The sequence below is a fragment of the Streptopelia decaocto genome (genome assembly GCF_964273445.1).
Source record: "Streptopelia decaocto genome assembly, chromosome: 6".
NCBI classification, from domain to species: Eukaryota; Metazoa; Chordata; class Aves; order Columbiformes; family Columbidae; genus Streptopelia; species Streptopelia decaocto.
The window spans coordinates 50484867-50497560 of NC_138660.1; the positions used below are offsets into that span (position 1 = coordinate 50484867).

At 37.9% G+C, this 12694-nt stretch overlaps 1 protein-coding gene across 2 annotated transcripts in view; it reads right to left on the bottom strand.

The window, feature by feature from the left end:
• The window catches only part of SLC4A10 (solute carrier family 4 member 10), a gene marked incomplete at its 5' end in the record, with an annotated part of 153202 nt that overhangs the window by 84869 nt on the left and 55639 nt on the right, over positions 1–12694 (bottom strand). For both annotated transcript variants that reach the window (XM_082055425.1, XM_082055424.1), the window contains 2 exons: positions 1189–1335; positions 10713–10794. In XM_082055425.1, coding sequence (XP_081911551.1) covers positions 1189–1335; positions 10713–10794 — 229 coding nt within the window. The remainder of the gene's footprint in view (positions 1–1188; positions 1336–10712; positions 10795–12694) is intronic.

Consider the following 12694-nt stretch of genomic DNA (forward strand, 5'->3'; position numbering starts at 1 on the left):
TTTTTAATCTGACATTATATGTATATATGCATATTCTTTTTGAAAAAATATTTTAATAATTTATGAACTTTGTTGTTTTGCAAGAAACTGGTTTCAATATCGTATTGGGTCTTTGTACATTTGAAATACATTACAGACAGAACCACCACAGCCAATTTTTTCTTCACTGTTCAGTGTTCAAAACATAACTCGTATCTAAGTTTGAAAAAGTCTTGAGTTTGTTTCATTCTCAGTATAATTCATTGTGAAAAAATGAGTGTTTCAAACTCTTTACAATATACTTAACCATCAACACTTAAAATCTGCTTGCTTCAAAGATTTCTACATACATAATACAAACTTTGGATTAAAAGGAAGTCTTATAATTACTATTGTGTAACCTGAAATTACATTGGCACATTTCTCTACTGATTTAAAAACATTCTTGTGTTGCATACTGACTGTTTTCTATACATGCTTCCAATATATTTTCAACACTTACTAGAGCCTTGGACATTCCAGCACATGTGCTTTTTAGTTTTGAACAGCAAATAATAGTCTCGTGTTTTGAGAAAAAGCTTGACTACTTTATTCATTACTACCTTTTTCTGTTCTCTGTAATGTTATTTAATTTAAAATTTTGAGAGTTTCAGGGAGTTTGTATCACATTCATTTACTGAAAGGTACTTGTTTCTGTTTGCTCCCAAGTCCTCAAAGACTCATCTCACAATGGCACATTACAGTGCCATGTAAGGACAAAGACAAGCACAATCTGGATCACAGTTCATATCTGATCAAACACCGCAGCTTCAGTAACATCAATGTTGTTACAAAACTAATTGTAAAGAACCACAATTCCTCTACGTTAACATTTTAGGGGCAAATACTCCAGAGCCTCTCCAGTCTCTGCTGGTGCCATAAAGCACTTGCCCCCTCTCAGTGGTGGTGCAGTCTGCTGTTATTAGAACACACCTGGACAGGCTCCTGCAGCGGCAGAAATTACTGAGGTTTCTCATGTACTGACTGTCACTTGCTGCTGCCCTTCTCCAGAGGAACAAATCCTGGCTCTCCAGCAGAGACTGGAGAGGCTCTGGTGGGTTCTCCAAAACCCTGCTGGTAATTGTGTCTGAACTATAACAAGACAGAGCATGCATAATCATACTGTTGCTTATTATTAAAAGATTTATGCAAAAATAATATTCAACTTACCAAAAGGAGGAGACTCTCTCCCATCTTCTAATCCTGAATCTCGCTCTCTGTCTCTCTTTCTGTGTTTATGTCCACGGTGCCTATGGCGTCGGTGACTTTTTCTTCCACCTAGTGGCACGTGAACTCCAATGAACAAAGTTCGATGGCCTATAGGTAAAAAAAATTACCTTTTAAAAAGGGGCTGTGGCAACATAGTATTAAACATAATCACATTAATTGTATAATTATTATAATTGCATCATTATATAATATTGGTTATTCTAATGCTAATCGTTGTAAAATTATTGATTACAATAATGATGTTGTATCATCACAGATGTACAACTTCTTAATAAAGGACAAAACTGCAGTATTGAAGTCCTTATGATGTAGTGCCAGATTTGTATTTTTTTTCTTCCAATTTGCATCTCTGTGTGTGAACTTTCAGTAAAGCCAGACAGGTGTTCTGTAAAATGTCTTCCAAAACACTAACATGAAGAGACACATGGACCTCATTGCATTGAACATTTGGTAAAGTTGCTGTTTGCTTTGTGTGTACGGGAACTTTACAAAACTCATTGCTATTTATGGGCGAAAACTTGACAGAATGCTTGTGGGAAATTCACTGAAGGGAGAGAGGAAAGAAAAAAAAAAAGAGAGAGAGATTGATAAAACAATAGAACACGACAGAAGCTGGACTGCAAAATTCCTACACAACTTCACATCATAAACACATCACTGGTAGCTTAGGGTGCTTTCATTTCTTCTAGTTTATTTTGTTTAAATACATAAGAAGGCACACGTTGCCATGCCTGCCACCATCTTCGAGCCTAAGGAATTTTATCTTGCTGATCAAGCCCAAAAGATTTAGCTCTCTTAGCTATGTGTGCTAACAGGATCAGGGCACAGTAAATCATTTAGAAGGGGGAGGGCACAGGGTAAATGCACAGAAAATACCACAAAATAGAACAAATGAGAAACGAGTCATGACTCACTACATGCAGGTCTGCTGCATTTACTCAGCAGAAAGACACAGTCCAGATTACTCATCTCAAATAACATCTATTTTCTCCTTGAAATGAGCATAACACAGCTAGTGGATAATTGCTGCTTGCTGTAATCATTCAGCAGTGTCAATCATCTGAAAAAGGTCAAGAATATTAAGCTAAGGTAGCACGTGATCTCTAATCCCACGGAGACTCCAGCAGGGGCAGAAAACACAGCAAGGCAGCAATTGTCACAATACATCAAAGCAATTCAAGGCTGACAGGACTTATCTGCAGAGGCAGGGCTAAAAAGCTGGAGAAAAGGCTCTGGACACCACACGAGTTACTTCCCCAGCTTTGATTCAGAAGAGACTAGAAAGCCGAGCATCGGGTTTTGGGAGACTGTTCTTATAGAGTCATGAGATATTTTGCAACCACTGGTGCATGAAACAATGAAAAACATATTCCATTAAAAGAATTCATTAAAAAGATACTGAAAGACAGCATTTATGTAGCACTCAGCACTTCCTTGTCCCTTCCCCTGGGTAGGAAAAATAAGGGGGGCGGAGGGCTTACCCTTTCTAAGATTTCAATAATTTCCATAAGATTTCAATCATTTCCAGAGGTACAAATAGATTGCTTTTCTAATTTAGTAATTAAACACATTCCTGTTGCTTTGTAATAGAAGTGGGCATGCTTATCTTAGTTTTGTGCCACTTCAGTGCTCAGGTTGTACCTGCATCAGGAAATGAAGATTCAGGTTCACACTTCAATTAATGTCCAGGGCTGAATCCAGGACCTGAGTCCAGACTGTTCTTTATTCAACAGACTGGGAAAGAGGCTCTAAAACACCACAACATTCATGTGTGTCTGAACACCACAACAATTCTCCCTATACAGACAGAGTCTGTGGTATGAATTCTTTGCCCTAGAAAAGACAGATATGAAATATACATTATTAATGTGAATACATCTTGCAGAGACATTTCTCAGAATAATATCTAAGTAGAAGGGTTGTTTGGGGTTACTGCATTCCAAAGAAGAAATTCTTCCTTACACCTAAATTTTATTTTAAGAACCTAATAGCAAATTAACCATCTAAAAAGGCAACCTCAGAAAAGCAAATATGTTCTGCATAGCCCTTGAAAATGACAGATGTAACATCTAAAAATGGTTTTCAGAACCTGGCATTGTGGGTCTTTAAAACAGAAGCTTGTCCTAGCTCTATCTTATTTATTAAATAAACGGAAAGAAAGACAAATGTAGTGGGATTTCTAAAGCTTTCAAAACATGCATTCCAGTATAATTTATGGTGCTTGACAACTTAACTTAGGAACTTCTGAAAATCCCATTAGAATGGTCAGAATTGATGTGACATTGCAAGGGAAAATGGAGATGGAGGAAAAGGAATTGTAAATGTTGCCCTTAATTTAGAGGAATAAAGATCCTTTTAATAGAACACTAAGAGTACAGATATTTTTGCCCCAGTGACTCCCATTCTCCTTCCAAATACAATTTTAGTAGAGAAAACACACTTATTTGGTAGGAAGAACACACATATGCACGTTCACCTCCCCATCCGCTCCACGGGCCCCGATGTTACCCCAGTGTGGGACTCAAGCGGGTATTTTAAGAGCTCCTGAGTAAATCAGCCAAGTTGCCTTATGTATAAAAACTGACTCTCCTGGATCACAGAATCATAGAATCATTTCGGTTGGAAGAGACCTCAGGATCGAGTCCAACCATAGCCTAACCTAACTCTAGCACTAAACCATGTCCCTAAGAACCTCATTTAAATGCCTTTTAAACACCTCCAGGGATGGTGAATCCACCACCTCCTCCTTCTTTGGCAGCCTGTTCCAATGCCTGACAACCTTTTCCATGAAGAATTTTTTCCTAATATCCAATCTAAACCTCCCCTGACACAACTTGAGGCCATTTCCTCTTGTCCTATCACTTGCTACTTGAAAGAAGAGACCAACACCCTCCATGCTACAACCTCCTTTCAGGTAGCTGTAGACGGCAATAAGGTCTGAACGTCCCTGAGCGCCAGATGCTGGTGGTGCCTCTGCCTGTGCTGCCATCCACATGGAATGAGCTGAACCTGCCTTGGGCACCTGCTGAGAGCAAGGCTCTCGGACAAGGCTCACTGGCAGGACGGGAAGGAGCAGATATGGGAACAGACGGGTCTTGAAACATCTCCCGAAGGAGCAAAGACAGGCTTCTTTGACCTACTAAGGAAACACACTGCAAAGTCAAGACATCTTGAGAGAGAATATTTTGCCAGTCTCAAATGACCGCTGATCTCAGCAGGACTGGAGGGGTTTCTCCCTCCTCTGGAAAACAGAGAGTGCCCTGAAGCCTCTTTTATGTATTGCCAACTACAGCTGAACCAAATGCAATTTTCCATCCTCTCACAAATGAACGGTGAGGTAGAGACAGAAAACCAGCAGTCCATGTAGAGTTAAAAAAATTGCCTTTTTCCTTATAGGAGAAAAAGGGCTTATGGTGAATTGTGTAGGAGTAGAGAGTACATGACTCATGATCCGTTATTGTGGTGCAGCAGGGATGCAGAGCTGAACAGAAAGCAGAAAGGACAAAAGCAATGCTCCCTAAAACAACAGTTTACATTGCTGTTTGTGGTTATGGTTTGCTCAAATGACGTTTTTCACCTTTTTGCCATGCTATAATTTGGAGGAACTGACAGGAAAGCCTCCACAAATTTTTTAGATCATACATGTAACTTATGTCCTAGGTTAAAATACAACAGAAATTATATAGAAAAAATTAAAACAAAATTCTGGCCCAAGAAAGCTTTAAGGACATATTGAACATGGAGGATAAGAGCATCTCACTGAAGTCATTAAAGTTAAGGACCTTTTAAAGAACCCTGATCAATCACTGCCCTCCCAACAAATCTCTCCTTTTAAGAAAACATTTTTCCAGGTTGTGTTCAGGCTGAAAAGTTTTTTTTATTTGCACTTGTGTTCATTCCCGATTTTCCTGCAATGCTCCTGAGGAGTCCAGAGGGATTGTGTGTACGGTCTCAGGCCTTGCCAGACAACAGAAAAAAAAGAGTTAGCAGACACAGAATGCAAAAGGACTCTCTCAGACACACATACACTTTCCACTGTTGGAAAGTGAAGCTGTGGTTATTGAAGGGAAGAATTTGACCTATATTTCTAAATTAGCAACACGCAAAAAAATTGCCAACTCAGTACTAGCACAACTGTATATGAAAAACTGAATGTTTCCGTCTTCTGATGCTGTAATTTTGCAGCTTTCACCAATTATGGCAAGTTAGTTTATGCCAATTTGATTAATCAGAATTTCACAAGGTGAACTATTTGGAAATACTAGTCCCCACAAATAATGAAAAGGTTTCCTGTCAGTGAAGCTCAGAGCAAAGTCAAACATCAAAACCCAAAGCTTATGATAAACGTAAGAACGTGGTGTTCAGCCAACACTAGGTGATAACTTGTTTGCTTTCATTATTTCATTATTCTTCATGTGAACTTTCAAAGAGATTTTTGTAAAAATGTCCTGTAGAGTTATTAATAAATCTTCAAGGTGAACCACCTTCCCATAAACATGGGAACACCTGGGAAGGGACAAGAGACCTATCCGAAGGGACAAGAGACCCATGCGAAGGGATGAACCAGGCGACTGCCAACCAAGAGTGCAAGTGCAGCTCAGGAGAAAAGTGAGATCCAAAGGAATATTCAGAGATATGGGAAAAAGGAGACAAAACTAGATTAGAGGCATTACAGAAAGATGTGGTTTAGAAATGACAAATGGAACAAGCTAGAGTATGTAATACCTGGTAGGCAATAAAATGGAAGAATTCTGTTCTTGTAAAGCAAAAATGGTTCTTTTTAAGAGAACTTTTTGGAGAGACCTCAGTTATACAACCACACCCAACATTACAGGCATAGACTAACTCGAATTTCTCTCCAACTCTTTACTTCCACAGCTGATATTCCACCGCTCTAAATCTAATGAACATTGCCACAAGGAGCATGAGGTAGGTCACAGTGAACATCAGGAAAAACGGGGCCCCCAAGGGAAAGCAAGGCAAGGAAGCTTGGAGCAGGAGATCTGTACTGGTGAGGTAAAAAATTATTTGCAATCAGCTGTAGCATCCTGGCAGCCAAAGGGAGGGGAGATCTTGGTTGGTGCTCCTGTCTGACCAAGCAGAAGTAGCAGCTGACTTGCTTCCACATGAGGGAAAGGCTGAATCAAGGCCAGCAGGTTAATAAGATTTATGCTTTTTCAGTCCTGTGAGCTGCTAGATCCTATTAATCTTCAGGTAAATAATGTCAGTGGCAGACAGGTTCACTTTTATGTTATTTCCATTAAAAATGTCACGTCTCAGAATAAAAGCCTACTTCAGTATCTGGAGATAATCAGACTTCTAATAAATAAAAATGGAGGTAAGAGTTCAATCACAATGAGTTTTTCCTATATTAATGCTAACTGTATGTAATCAAAATTCCATTAAAATAATTTTTATATTATTGTCACAAGCTAGAACAAATCTAAAAAGAAATAATAACTAAAATAATCATTTGTAAAAGAGAATAATTAAATACTCTAGGATTTATCCTTTTTGGGTCAGCAGGACATCTAGTAGCAAAATTAATCTTCTTGCAGGTTGTTAAACACAAAACATCTCTACAAACACATTTCAAATTATTTTTGGTTTAGTAAGTTTAAATGCCCAGCTTCTGCATCTTATTCAGTGTTGTACTAGTGATGTTCACTTCCTAATTTAGCTTGAAGTCTTTTGTGACTTTCAGTAATCAGTCCATGCAATGTAAACTCTGTCAAAGGCATCAGAATGCATATTCTGAAGTGCAATGATTTCTCTATTGGATATGGTGTTTTATGTGTCCTGAGAGACATTAAAGATGGTAAACTTAATTTCCCACAAGGCAAATTTTTCCCACACCACTTAGGCAGATAAAATGTATGAAACATAAAAAGCTTAAGTAAAATCTTGGCTTCTCTGAATCAAGGATCATTTTGCAATTTCCTCCAAAAGACCCAGAATTCATCCCTGATTCACGCCTGGACCTCCACCTATTGATCCTCTCTCCAGCCATCTTCCTACTGAAGCTGCTTCTCAAACCTGGTCACAGCAGCTCTGAAATCCTGCCACAAGAATCCAGGATCTGCAGCTGACCATCTCTACCAAGAACAGCCCAGAACAGTCATTTCACTCTCAGCTGATACGATGGGAATAAGCAAATGACCTTAGAGCGCACTCAGTGCCAAACGTTTTGCATTATCTGTTTGGTCCAAAGGTCTCAGCACATGATCTGAGAGAACCAGAGATCTCCAAACACATACAGATCAATTCAAATACTTTTCATCTATGAGAGAAAAAGTAGGTATATACCCATTTTGTCAGGAAAGCGTTACTATTGAACACGCATTGAAGCAATTGTAGACAGCCAGACATGACAACAGGGAGTAAGGTGAGTGCTACTGTTTGTTGATGTGCATGTCTGTTTATAAGAAGGTGTGTACCTTCTCCCAGTACAGGTACAACCTGTCCTTTTGCAATTAGGTACTTTAGTATCCAGAATCAGCGCCCAATTCTCATTTAGGAATTCCAGCACTGATAAAAGTAAGAGCACATTTATTTCAGTAGGAATTTTGTCTGTACATTCATTGAAAGATAACACACAATATATGTGACTATAATCATGGGAGACAGGCTTCTTGTTTTGCTTTTAGAAATGCTTTCTCTGTCCTTTCATTAATGCAACAGTTGGACAAATAACCTGTTTTGTATCAGTGACTGATTTGGACCTTACCACTCAGGAAAAACGAATTATGTGGAAAAATCATTCATGCTGAAAATCTAATCCCAAAGGTCTGCAAACAATTCACCTCTGAGGCACTACAAAGCTTAAGCAAAAGGATACAATTTGAAGTACACACTTCAAGTATCACTACTGGCACTAAGATGAGCACTACATCTCTTCTGTTCCCGTACATACTGCAATTCCGGTCCTGTCTCCACAGATTTTTATTACACTGCTCAGGGAAAGAAAACACTAATCTAGAGAGACTGAGGCAAACTCTGGTCTTGTGGATGTTCTTCCAGGCAGCATTAATCACCATGATATTTTCATGCTTTCAACAAGATATGTATTTGCTATATATTTGCACAATTGCTGCCCCAAAATATGCAAATACAAGTATTTGCTGGACCAAGAAATTTCAGATGGAAATTCTGGTACACATTTAAATCAACATTTCTGATATTTGAATGCTGAGAGCCTAAAATTAAAAAATAGCAAAATACTTATAATTTTAAGATTTCATCAGAAAAAAATGAATACTGATTTTCAGACTTAAACAACTTTTATTTCTTTGTATGAATTGCAATTTTTGAAATGTTGCTGATGTGGTGCTATTGAAACTTAAGCCCTGTCAAAACTAGGTTTTGCTAAAATATTCAGTAGCTAGCTATTAATATTTTTTAAACATAAACCCTATTAAATGTCTGTCAGAGCTAGTTATACAATACATATTAATTATCTGATATGGTTTTTACTAAGCTACGCAATTAACACTTGATTAGATAATTTCATATTTTATAGTTATGTCACTAGGAAAAAGGTAAGTTTTCAGCAAAACTCAACACCGGATAAGAATAAGACAGTGACATTTGTGAGTCATATCCACTGTTTCCAGATGGAAAAGTGCCTGGATGTGCTGTGAAACAAATGGAAAAGCTATTAACAGCAACAGGATATTAAAATTTACAATCTCTTCAAATCTTTTTATGTCACTTGGCATTTCTGGATGCAGTGATTATATATTTAAAGACACACTGATCTGATCTTGGAGTGGACATGAAATTTATCTGAGAAAGCTAACTGCATTATGAAGGATTCTACATTGAATAATTGTTTTGTCAGAACATTATGAAGCAGTGTGATTTTATTTTACAGTAAAGCAGGCTCATTGGCTAGCTACAGAATTGCTCAGTGTTCTAAACAATTTAAATTGATGGACAGAGTGGGGGTCACTGTCACGTTCCAATTTCTATTTATAACATCCTAGGAATATCGTAGTAATTCTGATTGCCTTAATACTTGAATATGACTGAACTTGCAGATGTCACTCTCCAGAAAGTAGTCTGTTTTTATAATGACATGTCACCTTGCCATCATCAGTAAAATGACTCAGCAAAAGGCCATTTTTGGGGGCAGGCTCACCCCACAAAAATCTCTGTGAATCAGTATCATGGAGAACAGAAGGAAGGGAGCTCCCATTCTTCTCTCAGGTGTTTTTCTAAGGACACCAAATACAATACCTTCACTTTGTCCGAGGATGTGATGAAGGGACTGAAGACTACAGAAGACCAAGTACAAGATTCAAAAAGAGGGTTGTGTGCCTAAGTCCAAAATTGTCTGGCAGCCTGATCCACTGGCAGACACTTAACCAGGAGACACTGAAACCCTAAATGCCACCCTGGAAACATCTTACCTGAGATCAACAGTTGCGTGTGCTCAGACTTGCCACAGACTGAGTGGAGAGCTACCTACCTCACACATGCTACAATGTATGACATTTTCCATCCTTCTGTGAGAGAGTAACTCTTACAGACTGACAGCCAGGCCCCTCTCAAAATGCAGCCGTGTCTGCTTTTTGAGGCACTGCTGAGGGGAGCAGTAACAGGGAGTTGCTGTGTATCATCATGTTGACATTCACACTAAATCGTCAATATGGCCATCGCACAGCACATAATACAAAATTCAGACAGAGAGAAGAGGGGAAGGCTGGTTCCTGTGACTCTGTATGACGAAGAACTTTCTATGTCCCACCACAAGAAGCTAACAATTAAAATCAGCATTTCCAGTGTCAGGGATGGCATATCACATGTGCAACAGAAATTCAGTTTTATCCAATAGTTGTGATGTGGGCAGTCACACACCTCAATGCAAGGGTGTAAGTACAGTAGTAACCAGAATTAGTTTGGGATCTACCAAACAAACCGAAATGTTACTCTTTTCAGACACCATCTGAATTATTAGGTCACTATCATGAAACAGTTCTTAAAACTTCTTACTTTCTTCTACATGGTGACTTTAGGTGTTTCCTGCAGTGTATATCATCAGGTATCTGACCAGTCTCTGACACTCCAGAATGTTTTTGTTCAGCTGAAGATGTGGCTAAGCAACTACATGAGGATTGTAAAGCAAGTGTAGAAGCCATTATAAGTAATAAATCATCAGTCCTGTTTGGATTTACATATTTGGAAACATAAAGGTAGAAAGACTTATCTGAAGTCATACATGCACATTTACAGGACTTGAATTTAGATTACTAAAAACTGGCAAACTCTTTCCACCATCATCTACATCTGAGCAGGGCTGTCAGAAATGTGTAATATCTCTCTTTTTAAAATAAATTATGAGATTCTACTATCTTGTTCACTTCTGCATCCCTGCTCAAATCCGTAAGTTTACACAGTGGAATTGCATTTCAGTACTTTCAGAAGAAAGAGAGAACATAATGCGGAGAAAAATAATCTCTCACCTTCTAGATCTTCCTTTTCAAAATGTGTTTTGAGAATGGAGCGAGTTCCACCTCTGTCCACAACAGCCTCTTCGTCATTTCTCTGCAAAACAGAACAAGGGCCAGGTAAGCTGCTTCTCATTTGGAACGATTGTATAGTACTATGAAACAAACATGCTTTTAATAGTTATTTATTTACTCCTCCTACTCAGGAATGAAAAAGTTTCTAAGAGTTTAATTTTCCTTATTTAGAACTATTTCTTACACATCCATTTTTATTGAGGTATGATTATAGCCAACTTCAACATGAAGACATTCTCCTGTTAAAACCCACAAGATGATGAGTGAGCACTGGTTACTGGGAACTGAGAAAAACATGAGTCAATAAGACAATGAAAGAGATGACAGAAGAAATGTCTGGTTGAGGCAGCTTTATTCTTGTACTCTTTAAGAAAGGGACTGCACATGTATTTTTGTCTTTAGACCAGGATCCTGAGCTACACGCAGAATTCCCAAATTATTAGCACTAACAATCCTTATACTTTGGCAGAGCTAGAGAATAATATTCAGTGACAACATGGTAAGAAATAAAACTTTAATACTGTTAAAAAAATTGGATTCACCTACTGGTGAATCACAAAGTTTATGTTTTTCTTTACAAACACCACGCTGTAATTAAAATAAAGGCAGATAGTACAGAGTAATAGCAGAAAACAGAAAAGCTATTCTTCCTTAGCAACATATAGTTCATGTTTAATTCTATTCTGTAGTCATACATGCATTTTAACTGCATTCTACTGTACTGTAAATGTGACAAATTAGTGTATTGTGCTCAGGCTAAAAAAGCTACAGAACTTAATGATTTTGGTAATTTCTGACAAGAAAAAAAAAAAAAAAATCACATTTCCCAAAGTAGATAAATCTTTTGGGAGTTCAGCAACAGGGCACTGGATGTTGGGCTAAAACAAATATTGGCTTCATTACGAGTTTGACATCACCAATTGTAAAAAAAGAGTTGCTAAATGCAACCTATATTTCACAACATGATTTAGAGTGTTTTCCAGTAAATGATGATGAAGAAAAAAGGATGAGTTGTACAAAAACATCAATTAATCATGATGTCATGAATATATATTGTCATTATTGAAAGGGTTTTAGTGAGTGATATTAGAACTAGAACTGCTTGATTTCAATATTAAAAAGTGTTGTTTAATGGAAGTCTGAAGCAAGGGGACTTAAATACTGGTGCTACACAGTAAATATATATCTAGATATAGAACACAACAGAATATAACAGGAAATTATATTACATGAGCACCTCTTCTTAAAGAGCAGATGCCCCAGGCAACAAGGTTCACATCTAGAGCTGGATGTCGTATATTCTGGATATAAGTTTTTGTTTCAGGCTCCTCTCTTTTTAAAAATAGCCGTTATGTCGTAGCTATCTTACACAGAAAAATCCTAGGAACGTGCCAGCACCACGCATGTGGGCTGTTAAAGAAAGACTGAGAGTGCTACAGTGTCTTTATTAGATCTTTCCCACAAATACTAGTATGTAACTAAAATCTGACAATGTGAAACTGTTTTGTCTTTTAAATAATTTGGAATTAGCTAATAATCTGTGAAGATATACCAGGGCAGTATCATTTTGCACAAACCATTCGATCATCTTAGGTAAAATGAATCCATTATTTTAAGGAGTTGGATGTAACTCGGTGTGTTTGTCACACTGGCGTGTTGCCAGGCCCCTGGGTGCATAGTCAGGCAGGATGCCAAAGGCCAAGTATTACAGCCACATCAGATGTAGCGCTACTCTAGCATTAGGCATAGCCATCAGCATTTTACTGATCCTGAAAAGGCCTTATGGAAGCAATGTTAGGGGAAATTCTACAATGGGAAAAATACTAAATTGCTGGACAGTTTAAAGCCTTTACAGATCATCTAAGTAAACTAAGTACAAATTAATTCATTAATATTTATCAAAATATGCTCATACACTTTGA